The sequence below is a fragment of the Anticarsia gemmatalis genome, chromosome 20, assembly GCF_050436995.1.
Source record: "Anticarsia gemmatalis isolate Benzon Research Colony breed Stoneville strain chromosome 20, ilAntGemm2 primary, whole genome shotgun sequence".
Taxonomy (NCBI): domain Eukaryota; kingdom Metazoa; phylum Arthropoda; class Insecta; order Lepidoptera; family Erebidae; genus Anticarsia; species Anticarsia gemmatalis.
In genome coordinates, this window is record NC_134764.1 from 7,490,790 (window position 1) to 7,515,790 (window position 25,001).

Here is a 25,001-nt window from a genome sequence, read left to right on the forward strand (position 1 = left end):
TTATGTAACAAAATATTTATTTTACTTAAAACGGATAGTTAGGATAATCTTGCCAGTCAGGTATTTCAATAACGCGTACGTTCTTGTTGAATTGCCCAATGGTGTAGATTTCTTCTGCCGTCAGATCGAAATCGAATAGATTGATGTTCTCGGCAATTCGCTTCCTGTTTGTTGATTTCGGGATAGGGATTAAACCTCTCTCGATCTGTGAAGAATAAAATATTATTCATTATAATATTTTTCAATTATTATATTTTTTAATCAGTTTATGTCCAGCTGTGGGGCATTAAAATAGGCTTAGGAAAACAACAACTTGGAAAGAATAATATAAATAATCGGTACGAAACCTTATTTTATTTAATAACGGTTTTGGCTGAAAACCCCAAGTGCCATCAATCGGCAAACTGGTTATGATGTAAAAAATATTTCTGATCGATAGATAAAATATTCCATAGGCACGGCACACACATAATTTATCGATCGGAAGCCAACTTGGCTTTGATCTCTAAGTTAAGGGTTCGATGACTAATAATATAAGCAACGGCTAAAGATTATTCTATCTTTTACGCTACTAATAAGAAACCAATGAAAAGATAATGTAAGTAAGTATCTAAGGTCAATATAGATTAATATAAAACTTAATGTGAAAGAATAATTAATATGAACTTGACATTTTAAGGAAATATAAAATCTATTTTGTTATTTTTGTTTGTGTTTAGTTTTATGTACTATTTAAGTTACCTTGAAGCAGGGTCACGTTTAACAACAGACTAATATAAGTATATCTTAAGTTAATGCACAATTTTAAAAGAGTTCATTTAATTTTTTTCCAAAAAAACTAAATAATTTCTTTGGCACCATTTTGTTGTACGAAATATTTAAAAAAATATATCGCTCAAGTCATTTGCAAAACAGCGTTATCTATCGACCTAACACTCAAACAATAGGCCGTGAACCACGTTCCTGATATAGCGACATCTAGTGAACATAACTTGAACCAAGTAGTATTTTTCAAGTTATTTGTATCCAATACTAGCCTGCAATGGTTTTTAAAATATCTTCTATGTTTATAACCATTATATTGTACTCACCAAATATCTCAGAACAATCTGTCCAGTGCTCTTGCCGTATTTCTGGGCAATGGCTACAAGGGTGGGGTCATCGTATCGTGGAGGGGGAGCGTCCGGGCGATTTCTGGACACCAGGAAACCGAAGGGGGAGTACGCCATAATGCCAATGCCGAGCTGCTGGCAGTGGGAGACCAGGGGTTCTTGGGTGTTTGAGGGATTCACCTGCACAAGAAATATGGAAGGCATATGATCAAACAAACTATTTACTCTAAGCAACTTTTATAGCAGTCTGTACATAATAACACCATTAGCGGGATTTTCTACAACATGTACTCTAGTACAACAACGTAGTAGCGAGCCTTGTATGCAAAATTCACGGCTTAAGAAGGTATGCACAGTACCGTAGCCTATTTGATAGTACCACTTTATTTTGGAATTACGCAAAATTAATTATCATAACTTAGAATTTAAATCAATCGCAAATACGCTCATTATTAGGTTGTCGAAATATAGCGCCTGTCAAGCATATGACATTTAAAATTACTTGAAGGAAATAATACTCATGCTCTTTTTAATTGGTACAAACCTCAACTTCATTGATAACAGGTCTGATTCTACAATGGTCGACGAGCCTGCTGATCTGCGTGGTGTTAAAGTTGGACACTCCGATGGACCGCGCGAGGCCGAGGTCTCGGGCCTCCTCCATACCTTGCCAGGTCTCCAAGTAGTCTATGTTGTCTGCTGACCCATCCGACTGTAAATATTAAAAGAATTATGGGTCTTAGACTCTCTTACCCCCGGTTTCTGAGATACATTTAGCAGCAGTTTATCTATTCTAATTCTATTCTAATACTACCGCTAAATGTACTATTGGGACTTATTATGAACTATAAATAATACATCTACCTACAACAGTAATTACGTTTATAAATCAATAAAAACAATATCAATTATGTTAATGTAATGTAACATTAATTGCTATAAGATCATTGTCATGCATCAATACGACATGCCTTTATAATTGTAGCACGATTAATTACACAACTACACTTTGTAACATTATTTTAAACTGGAATATGTCTTGGGCATTTTTTCTAGATCATTTCGATAATAAAGAAAAATGTGTAGAAGATATATTTCATGTTTTTGATTCTGATTGCAGACTTCAATTTAGGTATGCCAAGTTTCGAATTGTTCGACACAATATTTTTTTATTTATAATATTAAAGTACAATGTTTAAATCTATACTAATATTATAAAGCTGAAGAGTTTGTTTGTTTGTTTGTTTGAACGCGCTAATCCCAGGAACTACTGGTCCGATTTGAAAAATTCTTTCAGTGTTAGATAGCCCATTTATCGAGGAAGGCTATTGGCTATATATCATCACGCTACGACTAATAGGAGCAGAGTACCAGTAAAAAATGTTACAAAAATGGGGAAAATTTTTTTATGTGACGCAAGTGAAGTTGCGCAGAACAGCTAGTAATATATAAATTTATTTTTATCAATTTATTTAGTTTTTATGTCTACACCGTAGTAATTTTAAGCAAGTCCTAATTACGCTTTTCATAGGTGCCGTTTAATACACGTTACATAGTTACATTCCATAATACCTTACAATGTAAGATATTTTATGATAACTTACATATTCTGAATAAATTAATTGATTATTTATGAGTTGTGTCACAAATACGATCATAAATAATTTAATTACAAATCTATACATTTAATTCTAGTATAGTCTAGTCTAGTTTATAATAGTATAAGTGTATCTATTATATACACACCGGACCTATATTTTATTTTAATAAACAGACAAAAAGTTACTATTACTTTTTACTGTAAGAACGAACAACAAAAAGATGGACTTACGTCGACGTCTTTCTTGGACTTTCTATCTAAGGGTCGTTGATTCGAATCCCAATTACTGCACTACAATACTTTAGGATACGGGAATTAACGCGAACACTTAATCGACCCGTTAATTCCAGTCTCGTGGGAATTGTGATCCCATAAGTCCCATACAACTCGTCCCGACTTTTCTACAGGTATATATGTGTAGTGTCTTACCTTAAGAGCGACAGGGAAGTGTATAAGATACAGGTCGACATAGTCCAGGCCGAGGTTGGTCAGTGACTCTCTTAGAGCAGGCACCACTTGGTGACGGGCATGCTTGTCGTTCCATAGCTGAAAGAAATGAAAATATACAGTATAAATTTACGTATATATTATAAAAAATAGATATAATACAAATGTTATTGTTTTATATTTATTTAGCACGATAAAGGTAGTAAATGAAGAGTTATAAACAAAAATAAGTAACGAAAAAGCAGACATTAAATATGCACAAACCATCAGAAGAAATAATATCGTTGCTAAGTACGAAAAATGGCAACAAAATTCAAAAAAAGTTCATCAACAACACTCTCTGAAAACGAATCGTGTTTATTAGAAGGCGCTTCAACCGATAACTCTGCTTCAAACTTAATATACATATATTATAGTATCTTCAACTTTAATATTTTACACAAGTTATCTACATTTATTATGAAAATCATGAAATCAAATTAAGTTTTACAAGGATCGTACCAGGTGGCGTTCTCTGGTCTCTGCCTACCCCTATGGAAAAAAGCGTGACATTATGTGTTTTAAATGAATTTAAATACATACCTTAGTAGTAACAAACAATTGTTCTCTGGTGACAATACCCTTGGCAATGGCATCAGCTATCCCCTGGCCCACTTGCGGCTCGTCTCCATAGATGGCAGCAGTGTCGATGTGTCTGTACCCTGCCTCTATCGCCCAAAGGACTGCGTTACGGACTTCATCGATTGATTCGCCCTGAAATTTGTTTGAAAAGTTTTATTGGTCAAATGATGATAAAAATGCAGCCGTTATGCAAAAGAATTGAGATTGATTCTCGGGTCCGATGAAAAGTTATGCCTGAGATTCTCTATCAAGAGTTTCTGCGATTGCCCGGAGCAAAGAAGTTAAGGTCGCAGACCATCATATCTACGTAAAACCATCGGTTCTGCGCCTGACCTCTCAATGGTCGTAAAGGAATACCATAATAAAGGACATTGGTTAAAACAACAACCTCTTGAAAGCGTGACTAGTTTCAATAAAACTGGCCATCGTAGCCAAATATTGCTAGCAGAACATTATTTTTTTTATGTCTTTCAAAGTTACAACTCCATGACTTTTACCCTACTTCGGTAGCTTAATCGATTTTTTTGATAAAGGATTTACTATACAGACGAAGTACGCGTTATTTTCACAAACTATTTGTTTTTTTCCGTTTGCTACTGCGACACCATTTTTGTCAGAAATATATTTCGTGTGCAATAAGTAAATATTGCCAAAATAATATTCTGATAAGATACCGACCTACGTGCCCTCGTGACCTCAAAACAAAACACTGTCAAGTTACGATCAACAGAGATAGAATAGTAGATTCCTAGGGAATTTAACCTTAGACCTTCACGATCTTAAGTCACGTACAATATTTCTCAGCTACTATTATTATAGAAACTCGATTGGTCTAGCTTTCGATACCACTTGACATTACTTAACCCTTTCTTAGATTACGTGTCATATTGGTAATATTATATTATAATTTTAAAGTTTAAATATTGGGAAAATACATAATATATTATTCCAATAATTACGTTTAGGTTTTAATTATAGTTCAACCGGTTAAAGTTTTAATTTGAACTAAGTGGAATATTTGTTAAACCATATAATAATATACAAAATCTGTAAAAGACAATGAAAGCAAGTACACTTTTTTGATAGGTATTTCTTAAGCTAATCGCATAAACAGATTTGGCATTTTCTTGATAAGCAAGCATCTAAAGCTACGATTTCTAATATTCAGCAAAAAAAACTATGAAGAATCGAGAAATTCCTTCTTTTTTCTGAAGGCGGGTAAAAATGCTAACTATTTTATTAACTTACCTCTTTAGCTGTGCCTCTGCCGGTACCCAAAGCGACTACGGGTATTGTGTTACCATCGTTCAGTTCTATGCAGGGCGCCAATACTGCCGAAGCAGTCTGTAACAAAAAATAATTTTACTGAAAAAGAGAGCACCACTCATCTACACTTAATATTATAAAGCTGAAGAGTTTGTTTGTTTGTTTTTTTGAACGTGCTTATCTCAGGAAACTACTAACGCTGAAAGAATTTCAAATCGGACCAGTAGTCCGATTTGAAATTCTTTCAGCGTTAGATAGCCCATTTATCGAGGAAGGCTATAAGCTATATATCATCATGCTACGACCAATAGGAGCTTAGTACCAGTAAAAAATGATACAAAAACAGGGAAAATTATGACCCACTAGCTGACCCGCGCAACTTCGCTTGCGTCACATAAGAGAATTATAATTTTCCCCGTTTTTGTAACATTTTTCACTGGTACTCTGCTCCTATTGGTCGTAGCGTGATGATATATAGCCTATAACCTTCCTCGATAAATGGGCTATCTAACACTGAAATAATTTTTCAAATCGGACCAGTAGTTCCCGAGATTAGCGCGTTCAAACAAACAAACAATCAAACAAACAAACTCTTCAGCTTTATAATATTAGTATAGATTCTCTCTTATGTGACGCAAACTAAGTTGCGCGGTCAGCTAGTCTATTATATAGTACAATAAAAAAGTGCAATTACCGATAACGTAATAATAAACATTATAAGTACCTAGTTTAATTGTGTGGAGTGTGGCAGTCGTTAAACGATAAGACCTATCAATTAAATAAAAAAATTAAGTACCTTAATTCCGGAGTTAAAATAAATATAAAATATATTCTGTTTTTTAGTAATCGTTGTTATAGCGGCTACAGTAATAATCATCTGTGAAAATTTCAACTTTCTAACTATTCGTGATGTACGGTTCATGAGATACAGTCTGGATGACAGATAGGCAGCAAAGTCTCATTACTATGAAAAACTTTATATAGTCATGGTCTAACGAAGCCATATTGAAAAAAATATAATATTGTTCTATTTTTTAAATTCAACGCGATTTAACACTAATAGCGCTTTTTTTGCTGAGCAACTGTCATTGACCTTTCTCCGAAAATAATTTTATATACTTATTAGCTGACCCGGCAAACGTTGCTTTGCCATATAGATTATACTAAAATGGCTATTAAAAAATAGGGGTTGGTGATAAAAGGGTAAAAATTTAAGGCTGTATGTATTTTTAATGCGACATAACAAAAAAAAAGGAAGATGTTTGCTAATATGGTCACAAAATTTCACGAGAATCGGTCAAGCCGTTTCGGACGGTGCAGTACGGGAACGAACATTGTGACATGAATTTTATATATAAGACCTTATGTTAGTAGTACTAACTACATATATGTAATAGTAGGTACATACGAATTTATCAACATTTTACTTTTAAAGGCAGGTAAAGAACCTAATCACTACCTACCGTTGAAACCAGTTCTAACGATTATAAGTTTTTCTACCAAACCCATGTAATACACGTACTGGCAGGTAATAAAAATATTAATAGCTTATAATTATTTCATTATTCGCAAAATTAGCTAGCATAACGATGTTGAATAACATAACACAATTTTTGAAAATTATGATGCATAACCTGGTTTGAAAAAAGCCTATCTACATAATGTGCGGTGGACTGTAAAACAGCGTTTCCTAGTAGCTTCGTTAGATATTTAGGAATGAGATTACTCGTACTTACTTTTGGTTAATTACAATTTAACCCCATGTAACAAATAAAAGCGGATCTATTGTCATCTGTACCCCGATTCTCTACAGTTGGTATTATCGAGTATCGAGATTTGACATTTAAGATGTACTCCAAAAATAGTTCCCACTGCGGCTGCAGGCGCTGTTCAGATTTTCATACAAATTTTCTCGATATAAGGCGACTGTGATAGTCGATAGTGGTATAGAATTGCAATACTGTGGGACATCTCCATGTCTGGGCAGATACTAAAACTTTATCAACCCATAAGAGATGGCTGAGGATAGAGACCGGTGGAGGAGTTTGGGGGAGACCTTTGCCCAACAATGGGACAGTATAGGTTAAACAAAAAAAAAAACAGTATTCTTATGCCAAAAGTCGGCACTACCGAATCGCCTTCGTTTTGAATATTTAAAATTCATTAACAAAATTAAATATTTTAGATACTCTCTCACCAAACTGATAAAAAACGATAGCTGTTCAGATGCCGGTTGAACATCAGCCCTTATGGGAGTTATTTCATGGTTTTATATCCTCTATTCTGTTATTTAAAGAGTAATATGATCATTGAAGACACAGCTGTAGCGCGATTCTCCACGGTCGATATTATCGACGATCGACAGTTTGACATTTAAACTGTACAATAAAAATAGTTTCTTCAGCGTCCAGGACTGGCACTGATCGGATTTTCATACAAATTTCTCGATAACTAGCCGGTTGCCGGCAGTGGTAGAGAGTCGCGTAACAGGACAGCATCAACAAAACTGTTCGTAAATCGTATGTAATTCTCAGTAGTCACATCTCTCAGAATCACTGAACAAACGAGCATTAATTCACAATATTTACTTAATTATAATTCTGAACACGACTATGTTAATTCAATGTAAACACCTTGTAAAGCCTGGAAAGTTCATTGACACATTCCACGTCAGCTCGTCTGCTGATCAGAATACACTGCGGCTCATTAACATGCTTTTAACGCAAGGTTTCTAAGTGACATTATAAATAAATAGTGTATCACTAAGATCCGTGATAGTATAAAGATTTAACAGAACTAAATGCTAGTTTCAAGGCTAAGTATAAGTTTCGTATAACCTATCCGATAGTTAAAGCGACAGCAAATGTATGAACACTGACTTATTCAGAAGTGGTAAAACAGTGTCGTTGTCTCCTTAATGGAAAGGCCTATTAGTAAAGTTACATTGGTTTACAGAGTTATATCCATACTTAATTTCTAACATTATAAATGCTGTTTCGTTTTCATGACTAAACCACAAACCTATTTAATAAAATTTCGCAAGGACATAATTAAAAACCCGGAGCTATTATTTTCGTAAAACATACACTAGAAAGACAGAGGCTATTGTATTACGTCCAGAAAAAAATATACTAGGAAGGTACATAGAATCAAAGATTTTAACGCATTCGATAAATTAGCAAATAAAACCACAGATATTTCCATTGACCATGTCGCTGGCAGAAGTTACTAAGTAGATAATATATTAGATCAAATATCAAGAGATCATTCATTAACCTCAGAGTTTCTCAATCTATATATAATCTATATATTGAGCAATCGTTCTCGCTCTCATAGTAACACTTTCTATTTGTTTAGTGTTGCATAAATTATACACGACATACAAGTCTCTTATCTTTGGTTCACTTGCGATGATTTTACTCATCATTATGTTACTTAAGATGGTTTTTTCAGGATTCTTTTGATTACGTTATGGATAAATAAAATAAAAATAAAAATAAAAAAATAAAATAGCCTTTATTGCTGTTTCTTAACAAATAAACATTAAAATATTCTTGACATGCCTACTTCCTAAAATTAAACATTCTTTCTAACTAACTTGGTTGTTATCTATCGGCAACTGGTGTTTCTGTGGAACAGCTTGTCTGTTGACATAGGCCTCCTCTAAAGATTTCCACGCATCTCTGTCTCTAGCTAAACGAGTCCATACTGGACCAGCTATTTTCCGGATATCATCTTCCCATCTTATTGTTTGTCTGCCTCGATTTCTTTTGTTTCCCCTTGGATACCATTCTGTCACTATCTTTGTCCATTTGTCTCTATTTTCCCTTAGCATATGCCCAGTCCAACGCCATTTAAGCTGTCGGTAAGTCGTGTGTACATTTTTAAATTTCGTTTTCATTTTAATTTCCTGCAGTTTTACTCTATCTCTTCTTTTTATACCTAATATACTTCTTTCAATTGAATTTTGACAGACTTTTATTTTATGTTCTTGTAGTTCTGTTAATGCCCATGTCTGGCACCCGTAAAGTAAACATGGCATAATGCATATTTCGTACACTTTCTTTTTTGCTGACATTGGCATATCTTTATCCTTCATTATCTCTTTCAGAGACCAAAACCGTTTCCAGGTATTCATTATTCTTCGTTCTATTTCTTTTTCCATGCAATTATCTGTAGATATAAGTTGGCCCAGATATATATACTCCTTCACATATTCTATTTGTTCGTTATTTACTGTTATTTGTTCGTTGTTTACTGTTTGCTGGGCGTTCGTCATAATTTTAGTTTTAGTTAGGTTCATTGTCAGACCGGCCTTGGCGCTTTCATCAGATAGTTGCTGCAACATTAGTCCCAGCGTTTCGGCGTCTTCTGAGAACAAAACCAAATCATCTGCGAAGCGTAGATGGTTGAGATTCACGCCATTTATGTTGAGGCCGTTTTTAGTCCAGTTTAGATTCCTAAAGATCATCTCAAGCACCGCCGAAAATAATTTAGGCGATATAGGATCTCCTTGACGCACACCTCTTTCAATAGGAAACTCGTTGCCCGTAGATTCAAGTTTAACTTGTGCAGTGCTTGCTGTATAAACATTTTTAATTATTCTTATATATTTTGCTGGCACCCTTTGCCTTTCTAGAGCGTCCCATATATACTCATGCTCCAATGTATCGAACGCTTTATTAAAGTCCACAAACCCAATGTAATACGTTTTATTATATTCTCTATATTTCTGTAATATTTGTCTTAGAGTGTGTATGTGATCTATGGTCGAAAAATTACTACGAAAACCAGCTTGTTCCTTTGGTTGGTTTTCATCTAGTATATTAGTGATTCTTTGTAGAATGATTTTAGAAAATATTTTATAAATATTGGACATTAAACTGATCGGCCTGTAGTTTCCTATATCGCCTTTGTCTCCTTTCTTATGTAGCAGTATGATGGTCGATTTAGTCCAGTCTTCTGGGATGGTTTCCGTTTCAAGGATTTCATTGAATAGATCTGTTAGTCTTGGTGCTATCACTGGTAACGTTATTTTTAACAGTTCATTTGTGACCAAATCTGATCCAGGTGCTTTATCTAGTTTTTGTGTTTCAATTGATTTTATGGTTTCCTCCTTAAGGATTGTGTTTATCTCGTCCGTATCTGCCGAATTATATTCTTTTATTACTTGGTCACCTTTACGGCTTTGGTATAAATTTTGGTAGTATTCTGTAGCAATTTGTAGAATTTCTGGTCTTTTGCTGGTCTTTCCCCTGTTCTTATTTTTCATATTTGGAATCCAATCCTTTTTGTAACTCATTTCTTTTAGGGCCTTCTTTATTCCGCCTGTTTTTTCTATATGTTTCTTTAGTGTTGCAAACCTTTTTGCTTTCCGTTCTTTTCTTAGTTGTTCGCTTATCTTTTTGCTTAATTCTGCAATTTTTTGGACATTATTATTGTTGCTATGTTTTCTTTGTTGTATAAGTTCTTTCCGTTCTTGTAATAATTGCTTACTTCTAAATGATATCGCTGTCTTACTGGTCATATTTGCTTTTTTAGTTTGTGATTTTAGTTGTTTGAGCAATCGGGTGTATTTTTCTTGAGTCGATATACATTCTTTTTCCCTTCCTTGTAAAGATGTCTCAAGGTTATTTAGAAGTAAATCAGTGTTGCCAATACACTCGATGGCTCTCATATTATTGTGAAATTGTCTTGGTCTTTTAACACGTGTCCCTGATAGTTTAGCTCTAACCAATCTATGATCTGTGTTAAAATTAAAATTTCTTAAGATAGACAGGTCTTCAAAAACTTTTAAGTTGTTAGACATAACATAGTCGATCTCGTTTTTATGCCGGCCATTAGGAGATATCCATGTCCATTTCTTTGATGGTTTCTTTTTGTAAAAACTGTTTATAATGCTTAATTTATTTTCAATAGCAAAGGACACCAATCGTGAGCCGTTTTTACTTCTATTGCCCCATCCGTGATTTCCTACGGTATATTCTTCTCCCGTTTTCTGTGTGCCAATTTGTCCATTAAAATCTCCCATAACTATTAGGTTTTTTGATTCATTTGCAGCAGTTAATTGTAGGTCTGCGTAGAATTTTTCAATTTTTGATATGTCTTCTCTTCTATTGGATTCAGTTGGCGAATACGCCTGGATTATTGACCATATTCGGTCTTCTTCACCATCTACAGGTAATAGAATGTTGAGTAATGCGATCCGTTCTGAAATCCCTCTTAGTTCCTGTATGTTTTTGGCGAGGTTTCTTTTGATCATGAAGCCGACACCGTACAATCCAGGCGTCTCCCCAATATGGTAAAGTATGTATTTACCATGGTCTTCAATTCTTTCCCCTAATCTTCTCACTTCGCTAAGACCAATTATGTCCCATTTTATTTCATCCAATGCTAATTCCAATTCTTGTAGTTTTTCAGTGGTTCCTAGTGATCGACAGTTTAAAGTGGCGATATATATATCGTTATCGTTACGTTTCTTTTTCTGGTTGTTTATCTTTAGAGGGTCGTGGTCATTTTCCCCCACGAGGACCAGTCGGCTTGGGGGAGGTTGGTAGTTTCTGTATGTTTGGTTTTCTATATTTTTGTGTTGTTTTGTTTCCCGGTTGCCGATAGTTAATTGTTATTGCCTATTATCCGCCTTGGGGCACGAGAGAGAGTTGGATCTGCCTCTCATCACATCAAAGGCGTTGCGCCTATTTGTATGTGATGGCGTCCAGACTTGCTGTTTTTTAGTTTGTGTGTTATCACCCGGTGAATAAGCTTCTCCCCTTTTTCTTTTTTCGTTACTTGCATTATTTTCCTTTACTACGAGCTTATCGTACCTGAGATATGCAAAATTCCCTTTTATCCTTTCCTCTTTCAATTTTGTTTGTAACATTTTCCTCTTCTCCAATACTTCTTTAGAATAGTCTTCTGTTATATATATGTCTTTCAGATTTTTCCGAACTCTCAGTATCTCAGTTTTCTTCCATGAATTGACAAGAGAGAGCAAAACCGGTCTCGGTTTTCTGCCTGGGCTTTTCTTGCCGATGCGAAAAATTTGATTTATTTCAAAATCCCCAATATTTATATTTAAGTCTTTATTAAATATGTTCTTCACCACTTCTATTAATCCTGTCGTTGATTCTTCTTCCTCTTGTAATCCAAAAATAATAATGTTGTTTTTCTTCTTATCTCTTTTCATATATTCTATCTCTTTCTCAAGGCTTATTACTTTTTCCTTTAAATCTTTATTTTCTGCTATAATAGGCTTTATTTTTTCATCCATTTTTTCCATGACTGAATTAGTTATAGATTCCTTCAGTTCAAGCGTCTGTTTCTGCATTTCAATTTTCATTTTCTCAAACAAGATTTCGAATTGATCTTCCATGTTTAAGTTTTAATTTTTGCGTAAAATGAATCGCAGCGGTAGAAATTTTTCGTGTTGGCAACACCGACGCAATGAACGAATGATATCGATCCTGTCAAGTTGACTTGACAGTTGACAGTGTCTACTAATGTCACAATCAATTTCTAACCTCACTTCGGTAATCGTTGGTTTTTATAATCAGTTTTACTTTTTCTCACATTCACTTTAATTGCACTGTTAGTTAATATTTACACAAGTCCACTACACGTTAAGATTGTGTTTTCAACTATTTATCGTGTCCAACAGTTCGTAAATGATTTTTAATCACAATAAGTTGGAGGATCTGTACTACAACAATGTTTACGCTTCGAGCACCGGAACCGGAAAACCTACTAAACGTTATGGATACGGTACGATAAATACAAAAATGAATAAAAAAGTGGTAAGACATTTTAAGTGTTCTTAATTCTTCGTACCTATTTTGAATTGATGGTACCAACTATTCTTTCATTTTCAATCATTATTATAAATGCGAAAGAAACTCTGTTAAGCTATTAAACCAATTAAAACGATTTTTCCAATAAAAATAACAATTAACATAGAAAAAACTGAAAAAAATAACCGCAAAAGCTATTAAGAAATAGGCAAAAAACGATGATGAGTTTTTTTCCGAATTGAGGTTTTTCCAATATTTATTAGAATAATTAAGACAGTTTCAAAGATTCGTAAACATATCTGCCAATTAACTACCTATATGCAATAAGCTCTCCATTACATGGGGCTAAGTCACATAAGAGAGAATGGGTCATAATTTTCCCCGTTTTTACTGGTGCTCTGCTCCTATTGGCCGTAGCGTGATTATACATAGCCTTCCTCGATAAATGGGCTATCTAACACTGAAAGAATTTTCCAGATTGGACAAGTAGTTCCTGAGATTAACGCGTTCAAACAAACAAACATACAAACTCTTCAGCTTTATAATATTAAGTATAGATAGTTAGATAACAGCGAAAAAATGATATTTAACACCTCTGCCTACAACCTTCACGTACATCGAGCGAGGTGTTACGTTTGAGTGTAATGTTTGTATGTAGGTATAAAAGTAAAGATAACTGTGTATTGAAGCTTTTCCGGAACGGCCAAAATTGTGAATATGACTAAATTCCTTTAGGAAATAAAGTATAAGTTAAATTGTATCGAATTAAATTTAGGAAATAATATGAATTATTATTTGTTAGTTAAAGTCAGGTTTTGTAAATCAAAATTACAATAACTTTTCATAATAACATTTATATTACTAATTAAATTATACATTAATTTGTTTATCAATAAGCCCATTTAGGTAACTATAAGTTTAACGAACTTTGCCCCGAGTCGCGTCTCTGTCCGTCTGTTATTGTGACCCTACGTTTTATTATCTTTATAAAATATTACGGAAACGTTAATTAAAAACCTACTTATATGATAATTTACCTACTATACAAGGAAAATAATTATTGTATTATTTTTGCATATCATTATTCAATTCATCTTGTAATCTTATGCCTATTAGAAGTTTCCTGGAGAAACAAAAAAACTAATTCGTTTTTATTTTTATGGCGGGTTTATCCTCAAATCTGATTCTAGTAATTAAATGTGAATTGAAAAAAATATAAATTACTGAATTTTGAAAAACCAAATTCTTGTTTAGTAAGATATTTTGACTTGGAATCTGCAAATCTCCAAATCAGGCTTGGCTTGAGTGGTGAACTCAAGTTCTAACCTTTTCCTCGTTTCGAAAGAAGACTTGCTCAGCAGTGGGATAGTAATGCGTTAAAGCTTGACATATTTTCTTACCGCGACAGTTTAAAAAAAGCTGAGCGTAAATCTCCATCGGGAATGAGAGAGGGGTTAGGTATTGTGTTCACCAGCTAAAAACAGGGTAATCAAATAATTATTTTGGCAACAAATTTTGAGGTTTTTGCACACATGGAGAATCTCTAACATTAAAATTGGTCTACAAAAACCTTTGGAATTACCCAATACCTACATATTAAAATTTAATAGTTACTAGCTAACTTCGAAAATTATACTAAGTAGGTATTAATAGGTAATATTAGGTAGGTAACATAGCATCAAAACAGAATCAAGTGACCTATATCAATAGAATCGTGTTAGGTCACAATCTAAATTAGATTTTAATTCACGACTCGCAAAGTCGCTCACGACCTGCTTAGTAAATCATTTCAAATGGCATTTTCAACTTAGCCACGACGTACTCATCTTTTTATTATAAAAATCAACAGAATTACTATTAAATCTATTACTAGAATCTTATAATTTAACAGGATTTGAAAACAGCGTGAGTATTTCGGTATTTATTTTGAAAACTGTAACTTTATCTTACCGAGGCACACCTAGTTTTCTAAACCATATAGTAACTTAATTATTTTCTAACTAGCTGACCCGCGCAACTTCGCTTGCGTCACATAAGAGAGAATAGGTCAAAATTTTCCCCGTATCCGTAACATTTTTCACTGGTACTCTGTTCCTATTGGTAGTAGCGTGATGATATATAGCCTATAACCTTCCCCGATAAATGGACTATCTAACACTGAAAGAATTTTTCAAATAGGCCCGTAATTCCTGAGATTAGCGCGTTCAAACAAACAAACAAACAAACAAACAAACAAACAAACAAACAAACAAACAAACTCTTCAGCTTTATAATATTAGTATAGATTAAAAACCTTGTTTCGTTTTTTAATTTTGTAACAAAATTACACTGCAAAAATGTCAACATAATAAGAATTATCGACTACTGATAAAAATAAAAAATACAAATATTAAGACTTTTAAAAAGTAGGTAAGTAATTTGTTATTTTTTATAATCTCGTTAATTGTTACTGTATACAATTATCGATAGTATTTATTACTAATGACTTACTCTTAAACAAGAATATTTTTAACATTATATTAAATAAATATGATAATATATAAACTGATTTACCTGTACATATTTTATTTATTGTATTTAAAACAATAAACTCAAAAAAGTACAACCTGTTATTTTTTCCTAATCAAGATAATAAATACGATACAATTATCTACAAAATTAATACTTCAAACCCTAATTTATATATAACATAATAGTAAATAAATAAGGTAATAATATATAACTTACATGAATCCCAAGTAACAATAGTAAGATCATGTTTCGCGGAGTAAAGTCGCGGTCACACTGACATCGGCGTCGAGACGGGGAAGTACATATACATATTATGTGAGCATAGAGCGTATTACATAGTTATACATAATGTTTCCGTTGTATATAGTGATAGAGCAATGGGTTGGAATTAGGATTGAGGTGTCGTGGGTTCGAATTCAAGTTATTACTTTAAGAAAAACTGTAGGGTAATAAATGTGTAACCTGAGTTTTGTTGTTTTTGATCTCAGCCTACCTCTTTTAGCAAAAGGTGTGACTTTAATACTAGAGCAATGAAGTTAAGTACGTATATAAATTAGACAAATTCGGGTTCCAAATCGCTATATTTTATTATTACTACACATTTGTTACTTTGGATACAGGTTGGGTTAGGTTAGGTTATTCCATTTTTTTGGTACACAGGCTGGTCTTTTGTATCTAGTAGCTGAATGAATACTTACCAGTTAGTAACAGGTCTTTAAAATTGTGGTACGTAGAGCTTACTTCAATCTTGTACCTACAGAAATGTAGAGTACTCCCTTCTGCCTTGACCATTGCCCTTATCCTTGGATTTTAGACCACTATAATAAAGTTAATCGATTTCCAAAACAAACAAATGTTATTGCTCTTAAAATAGCATTTATAATATTTTTAGTTATATTTATACAAGTGATATAATTATGACGTTATGTGAAAAATAAAATGAATTAAATCAATCAATTTGAACTTAATATTTACTAAAGGCCGCCCGCGACTTCGTCCAAGTGGAAACCCTTCCCGTGTAAATCCCGATCCCTCGCGAACTCCGGGATAAAAAGCCTATGTGTCATTCTGGGTCTTCAGCTACCTATTTACCAAATTTCATCGTAATCTGTTCAGTAGTATTTGCGTGAAAGAATAACAAATATCCATACTTACATACATTCTCACAAACTTTCGCATTTATAATATTACTAGGATTGCCTAAGCCGCGGAAAGAAATTACTAATAACATATTTACTTGAAATATAGCAACAAGAATCAGTACCTACATCTCAAATACTCTAATAATATTTTGAAAATCAAACTAATTTAGATTCAAGGATATCAATAATACCAACAAAACGGGTCTAACAAAACTATTTGTCATAATCTTTAGTCATCAGATTTCTCGTATAAAAGGCTAGATTTATAGAACAAATAGCAGACGTATTGTACACGTTACATGACAGTTACACAGCTATTTATCTCGTTACGTTGTAAAAAACTAGTCTATCAGCGCTTAGACAACTGCTATTTAGAGATGCGGAATGCTTTGAATAAAACCGCAATGCTTTTTATCGATAGAAAGTTTTTTATAATGGTTCTGCGGTTCGCCGTAACTCTTGTGGTTTCTTGGGCTATTACAGCCAGTATAATATAAAAAACATTTATTAAAGCATTGAAAATTTTTAATTTAAATATTAGGTCTTATGTTGTTCGTGTGACCGAAAACCCTGTGTTTAATATTATACATAGTTACTTAATATTCACTTAAAATACGCTATACTAGTTAACCCGAGCTACTCCGCTCACGTACACAAAATAAATAATACAACTTGTTAAACAGCACGCTTCTGTTTTGAGTCAGAGGTTCGATAAAAATCATGATTTTATCTTGGGTTTTCAACTATCAAAGTGCTAATGCTAAAATTATTTTTTATTAAAAATGTTTGTAGTGAAAATGTAACAGATAGACAGACGGGCACACAGTTTCTTGCATAAATAATATTACGTATAAATTAAAACAATAAAATCTCAACATTTAGAATATCAATTGTTTAATAATGTCATTGTGACGTAACTGCCATCTTGACAGCATCATTGTTTCGTAAGGTCACTCAATATTTATGTGTTAATAAAATTTAAATACATAAATAAATATTAAAGTTAGGAAGGTTTTTTCGAGGTCAGATGAACCAAATGGTGAGCTTTATGAATCTTAGATTAATTAATTAATACAACTTTAAACTTTTCTTAACCGGTTAAATAAACTACACTTGACTCTGTATTGTACGCGTTCACAGCCAAGCTGCAGAGCTAATTTTGATAAAATTTGACAAGGTGATAGGTAAAGACACGGGGTTAAATTACAATGAGCAACATTTGTCATTCAGTTCAAAACGCCATATGAGATTAAAATTGCAATCCCATTAGAATACATGTTGCTACGGAACCATTTTTTAAAAGGTTAATCTCACTTGTCAAGTTTCTATGCCTAACAAATATTACCGGTTATTGACTTTACAGTTACGTGAACTCTAATTACTTATGTGGGGTTTGAAATTTGAATCCTTGTTTAGACATTTCAAGTGTTAACTTTAACAAAACAAAATTGAAGAAATTTAAAGAGTGTAGTCTGACAATTTTGCAGAGAGCATTGTTATCTAGTTTATTCTAGATTCTTATTTAAAATTCTGTGTGTTTTGAAAATAAAGTAGCTGGATAAAAAGCCTCCGAGGGTTGCATAAACCAACGGGTCACTACACACAAATTTTGTATTCGTCGTCTGAGAACTTTGCATACAAGGCTCTCTGGTAAGTTGTAAGACTATAGTATTAAGTATTATTTTGTGGTAACAACATTATTATGAGATTAGTTAAAACTAATTAGATAATTTAAATAATTAGATGGTTATAAATTACGCAATTTTATATTATGAAACTAATTATAAATGTTAAAAGTAATTATTTTTTATTAAACGTTTTATTGCCTATAATGCAATTCGAAACGTATCCATTATCTATTCTAATTGAGCAATAGCCTGTGCAATGAGTTCAGTGTAAAAAAACTCAAAGTCATTAACCTTTTAAAATATATAAAGCCTTATTTGTGCCTATAGACTGCAACCGCAAGCTAATCTAATATCAAATGTTGAAATCTTCAAAGCGGCCTATAGCTAGGCTGTCGATTTGATAGACATTCGCTTTCCTTATTATAATATTTTGTTTCCTCTATTTTTTTTAATAACCCATTTCTGTGCCACTGCAAGGCAAGGGTCTCCTCCCAAACGGGGGGGAGGGGTTAGGGCTTGAGTCCATAACAAATTTCATAAAATAATCCTACATTACATAACACCGTGATTAAACCTTGCATGCGTAAAAGTTCTGAAACATAGACGGCAAGCGAATTCCCCAAACCGCACTTGGCCAGCATGGTGGGCTTAAGGATTTACCCATTCCTCGTTCACGAAGAGACCTTTTCCCAGCAGTAGGACAGTCATGGCTTTTGTTATGGACAAAAAAATAGTTTTTTAATAATCCTCTAGTGTCCTCTACCTAACTACTATAATAACTGCCAGAAAACCTTTGACATAACTTAACAGTGACGTCATTTGGCAATTGCCATTCTCACAACTAACTCCATTGAACTCACTATTTCTAACGATCGTTGACCTAATTTATCCATTATATAGTACGTAAGTATATTTTTCTAAAAACCATAGATTTATTGCCAAGTTTCATGCTCAATTATTTTCTCACAGTTTCTCGGTGCTGCTGGCTTACTCCAGACACTCGAAATCGATTTCAATCGTGACAGATTCGTCGGGAGATCGTGGGTTCACAAAAAGTTGTTTCATAGTTTGTCGTCGAAAAATGGTTGTTGAGTCTGGTTGTACTTTGTGTCCGTTGTTCGTATGTTTGTAAAAGTCACCGCGACGTAAGAGCTATTCTTAGTGCTGGAGTTATCAAAAAAAAATTGTTTCATTAGAAACTATCTTTTAATCGTGAATTGTTTGAGTGTTAAAATTTGGGATTTTAACCCTCTTATTCATAAAAATATATGAAGTTATGAAAGGCTTATAAAGAGTTTTGTTTTTTCACTACTTAGCGAAATGAAAAAAAAGAAAACATACATTAGTAGTTTTTTTAACTAAAATAGGTTTATAGTGTGTTTATGAATAAGAGGGTAAGAGTACGTTTCAAGTTTTCAACATAAACCCATTGCAACACGATTGCAATCGTATTCGAATGCCGAGAGTAAGCCCTCTGTTCCGCTTTGCTGTTAAATTTATAGTCTTCCCATAATCAAAGACTGATACACCATCAAGTTAATCTGTTCTCAATGAACACTGACATAATTTCATTATAGCAAGTGATAAAAAGCTTCATTGTTTAACACCAGACAGAGCAGACGGGTTCAACAACATGTGTCACGTTTTCTTTCTTAGAAAAATGTGACAATACTCGCGCGGCTCTATGCATCTCGTTTGAAGCCATATTTCAAAACTGTCGTCAGATGAAATATTTGCCTTGTATGCAAGGTTTTCAGCTGACGGAAACACAAAAGATTTGGTAAAACAAGGAAACAATATGACGAATACGCAAACCCAAAAATCTAACGAAATTTCGAAGATGCATTACGAACTTCTTTTACTCCATTCACATCTATACATCCCGTCAAGCACGGACGTTGGTTGCGAGTAGGTACCGGGTATTATGGAAATTCGTCAAACGACTGAAATGAAAACACAAGAGTGTATAGCAAGACATCGTAGCGACGTGTTTCAATCTGTATGTAGATTGTAGGCACTCAAAAGATCATTTAGTATATTTTACAAAGAAATCATTGGCCTTAAAGACATTAAAATTGCTGTATCCGTACGAAAAGCGGATGTTAATTATTTTCTTTTGCGTTGTGAATGAAACTTATACTTACTTTACTTTTATTTAAATGGTTTTCTCTAGACATTATGTTGTTAATGTGCGTATCTTTTAGTTTTAATCAATGCTAGGTACTTACTACTTACTACTACTTAGGAGTTCCTATAATACATTTTCCTAATCCCGTGTTCACTGGTAAATACAAGTACTTATCGCTAAGTTTAGTTGCAATGCTAAAACTAGTTACTGCTCCCTGGCGCACACAGGCGCGTCGAAGTTACACTCCGGTAGTTTTAGCCGGTAATTCCAGCTCGTCCGTTAGGGTCCGACTCCGAGCCTGGATAGGGATACGGTGCATGAAGCATTTCCAGTATTTTCCACCGAAGCAAAAAAGTATCGCGATGTACCTGCCTTATGCATTATTAATCTTGTGACTACGAGTACGTGTAGTTATTTCGCAATATGGGTAAGATTTTTTTGCAACATGCGTAGGCAACTACTGCTACTTTTCAAGCACTTGATTACTAAAAAAATAAATGCTAGGAGCCGCAGTTTAGCAAATAAGTAATGCCTAAATTAAAAACCCCATTTTAGAAATGAAATAGAAAAGAGAATGGAATGGAATCTTAATACCATAACTGACCATGGTAACAGTAAAGTAAGCCAACGATGTGCTTTGAACCATAACGTCACAAAAATACTGCATACTTAGTCAACGTCGGAAATAGAAGGTGTGTCATTTAGAACAGTAAGTGAAGTGATATACCAGCATACTGTTAGTCTGACTCAAGGTATATCGAAATAACCCAGTTTACTTTAACCACAGTTTTACTTTTATTATCCCCAAATAAGGAACTTTAATAAGCATTTTATATGGACATTTGTAAGGTGTAAACAAATCTGACTGCTTTCTCCTTTCTCCCCTAAAGTACCTGCACCTGTGGGCGGCGTGATAGTACTTTACAAGCAAATAGTTATTGATAAATACATAGTATATAAATACAAGCAAGTAAAAAAATAGCTTATAATTATTATTTATTTTATTTGCTGGCTCCTTAATTTCGCAAATAACACAGCAACTCTTAATAATTCGACTGCTAAGTATGTTTCAAAAAGACACGAAATTGACAACTTAGATATAGTTTACACGCTGCCGCAATCAACCCCTATATTACTCGATACTTCAAAAAACGCTATTAGATCAATCAATCTCCATAATAAATTAATTAATGTTGTAACGACATAATCAAAAGAGATTTTAATCGCAAAAAAGGTTACATCATTAAAACAGGTCCACTTACAAAAAAGTCGATCGGAACCAGGTTGAGGTACGGTCCACATAAACACGACACTGACTTTCACCCAATGTGACAGACTTCCTAATCAAGTAGCGAATGCATTAGAAAACTACAATTACTCCTTATTTATCCACTATTGTGATTTATTAGACTTAAGTCGCCGTTGACTATTGTTTTGGTATAATTTATGATAGAAAAATTCCAACGTAATGAATAGAAAGCCTAATTAAAATTTATTGTTCCGGATGATATTTTAGCATAACGACTCATTTTCAAAGTTCTCAATATACACACATCTATACTCATATTATAAAGCTGAAGAGTTTGTTTGTTTGTTTGTTTGTTTGAACTACTGGTTGGAACTGGAACTACGGTCCGATTTGAAAAATTCTGTCAGTGTTAGATAGCCCATTTATCGAGGAAGGCTTTAGGCTATATATCATCACCAAGAGCAGAGCAGCAGTAAAAAATGTTACAAAAACGGGTAACATTTTGACCCATTCTCTCTTATGTGACGCAAGCGATATTAAAAGCTATCTTTGAAGAACTCTAAGGCAAATGCAACGTTTTATCCAATTACTGTGATCTTTATCTCTACCAAAATACTTGCACACGCTACTTCGAATAGTAATCGCCTGATTGGTATATTAACTTGGGTTCGAACCCTCGTCTACGATGCTTAGACTATCTATAAGTGTACGGCAGTCACTGCTTCATCAATACTCTACTCGAAATAACTCCAAAGCTTCCCATGTCTTCTTCACTGGTAAAAAAAAAAGCACGATCATCATCATTAAAGAAACCAATAAGACATTATCTATGATCTTTGATATCGAACCGAAAAAAGCCAGGCAATCTATGGTGTAATCGGTGGAAAGCAAAAAACAAATATCGATAGCCTCATCTTTATATTGTGACTACACCTATAGTAATATGAGTGCTTAGTGCTCAATATCCGGATCTACGCCAAGCAATCCATCTCGGTTCATGGATCGTGGATTGCACATTTCGGATCGCACACCGCACGTCTCCACCAACCGCCAAAAAAATTGAAAATTTCTCTGTTCAAGTATTCACATAATATCTTTGTGGACTTTCTGACAGGCACCCGTTCTCCAATCATCTTAGTGCCTGCTAGATCCTATACAACTAAAATTATGGATCCACCACTGCCTCTTATTCAAATTACGATGTTGACGTAAGTCGTGAATTTGGCTATGCAAAGGAGTAAAAAGGCTTTACAAAATTGGGACTATCTAAAAAAATCGGACAAAAAATATTATGCGTTAATTAAAGACGTGAAAAGAAATTCAAATAAAAACACGCTGTATTTTTCCGATAGCTTTGACTAAGGAAGGAAGACGTTCGTGTCATACTACACTTTAAACCGGCTTAAATACAGTCTTTCCGCGTTACTTGCAATACAATTCGATTGAATATGCAACAAGCAGTCGCCTCAACCCATTAACTGACTTAAACGCTTTTTTTCATTGTCAATAAACTAGTTACCGACAAATATTGTACACTAGCTGACCCGCGCGACTTCGCTTGCGTCACATAAGAGAGAATGGGTCATCATTTTCCCCGTTTCTGTAACATTTTTTACTTGTACTCTAGTCCTATTGGTCATAGCGTGATGATATATAGCCTATTCGATATATATAGCCTATAGCCTTTCCCGATAGATGGGCTATTTAACACTGAAAGATTTTTTTAAGTCGGACCCGTAGTTCTTGAGATTAGCGCGTTCAAACAAACAAACAAACTCTTCAGCTTTATAATACTAGTATAGATGAATATTTACTTCTTGCTAACATAACTTTCAATTATTTATTCATACAAATTACACCTTAACACTACACGACACAGTGTTTCACCGTGTAACTCACTGATAGAACGAGCAATACAAATTGTTCTGGGGTGTGTAACACAGTGTTGCAGTTGGAATACGATCAAGGGGAAGATATGCGTGACGAACGAAAGTGTTTTCGTTTAAAAGACGATTCACATCTGTACGTTAATGATTACTAACGACTGAAGTGACACTGACTGATATTGTATTTGAGAAAACTTTTCACTTTTAGTGTAAATACATGTCTAATTTTGCCTAAAAAGAGTAGGCAAACTAAGAGTCAGGAGAAAAAAAACTGAAATTTTCGATATTTTTTATTAAAAAAAACTATTGTGTTTGTTAATGTCAAAAATATCGAGTACTTATAATATCTTTCTGATAAATTCGACTATCACATTCAAATCGCAGTAAAAGCATAAAACATACTTTTGGTGAAAATATTGTGAAGTTTAAATTTTATTGTAGAAAGTATTCATGGAAAATCGATGGCATATCGATCAGAATATTATTGAAATGATGATGAAAGCAAAAACTGCGAGAAAGTACTATAATGTACGAACAAACAAACATTAGCGCAAAAAGATTAAAAAAAAATGGCATACCGCGGTTGTCCGCAAAACTATGAGACTGACATTGTTTGATAGATAATGTTTTACGTGAGCAATCTTTATATAGGACAAATAATTCAACATAATATTATAATTATATTAATTCAATAAAGTTAGAACGGAGAAAGAGGCCATCTATTGTTAAAGTTTGGAACCAAAAAACGTATATAAAAACTTTCAGAGGTTTACTTAAGTAATGTATACTATATTAATATTATAAATGCAAAAGTTTGGATATTATTATGAAAATTTGTTATTCAATCACACTAGAATTAAGAGCTAAACAGATTTTGATGACAATAGGTACCTACATAAACAGCATATAATCTGGATTAACATAACTTTATACCGCGACAAATCCATTTACGCAGGTGAAGTCGTGGGCAGAAGCTTGCTTTTAATAATCCATGTATATTTTTTTGTTTATAGTAATAGAGGCTATTCACATTCTAAAACTATTACTTAAAAAAAAAACTTTTTTATTTTTTAAAGACGTTTTTCTTAAACGTTAATGTGTAGTTCGACCTTAATGATGTAAATACGGCGTAAATATTTTTCTTTCTTCAATGTAATTGCGCTGCATAATAAATATTAGCGGTTCGTGCCAATCATATTTACTATTAGCATTTTATAATCACAAACTACTTAAAACGTTTAAAGAATAATGAAGATTATCACAGTTTTAGACAAAATTCAGTGTCAGCACAGCTGCTGGGCTAGGGTCTTCTTCCAAATCGAAGGAGAAGAACTTTTACAGTGGGAAGGACTTTCAAATTTCTGGTATCATCATCCTAAAATGCCAAAATTTCTCTAATTTATTTTCCTGATTTAAAAAAAAAGTGTAATTCCGAAAACGCACAAACACTTTTAGCCAAACTCTGGCAATAAATGGGTGGATCTATACCCTTTACATACGCTGTTTTTTCTTGGTAAAAAGCTCATGGGATGCCAGTAAATAAATTATCTAGGAAAACACTGATTCAAAATAATAGGCCCGTTTCATATAGCACTTAGTTTTAAAATATCTACACATTATTTAG

At 33.6% G+C, this 25,001-nt stretch overlaps 3 protein-coding genes across 3 annotated transcripts in view; 1 reads left to right on the plus strand and 2 right to left on the minus strand.

The window, feature by feature from the left end:
- Window positions 1-15,660, minus strand: LOC142981921 (aldo-keto reductase AKR2E4-like). The gene is made up of 7 exons (XM_076128067.1): window positions 15,561-15,660; window positions 5,029-5,124; window positions 3,742-3,912; window positions 3,142-3,258; window positions 1,657-1,824; window positions 1,092-1,292; window positions 1-205 (listed from the first exon to the last, which is right to left on the minus strand). Exons 1-7 carry the CDS (start codon window positions 15,588-15,590, stop codon window positions 26-28), a joined length of 963 nt encoding a protein of 320 aa, XP_075984182.1. The 5' UTR covers window positions 15,591-15,660; the 3' UTR covers window positions 1-25.
- On the minus strand, window positions 11,669-12,425 carry LOC142981924 (uncharacterized). Its single transcript, XM_076128070.1, has one exon. It carries the CDS (start codon window positions 12,416-12,418, stop codon window positions 11,669-11,671), a length of 750 nt encoding a protein of 249 aa, XP_075984185.1. The 5' UTR covers window positions 12,419-12,425.
- LOC142981920 (zinc finger HIT domain-containing protein 2) overlaps window positions 12,703-25,001 on the plus strand; it is a 24,332-nt gene continuing 12,033 nt past the window's right edge. The window contains exon 1 of the mRNA XM_076128066.1: window positions 12,703-12,839. The gene's annotated coding sequence lies outside the window, so the exon portion shown is untranslated. The remainder of the gene's footprint in view (window positions 12,840-25,001) is intronic.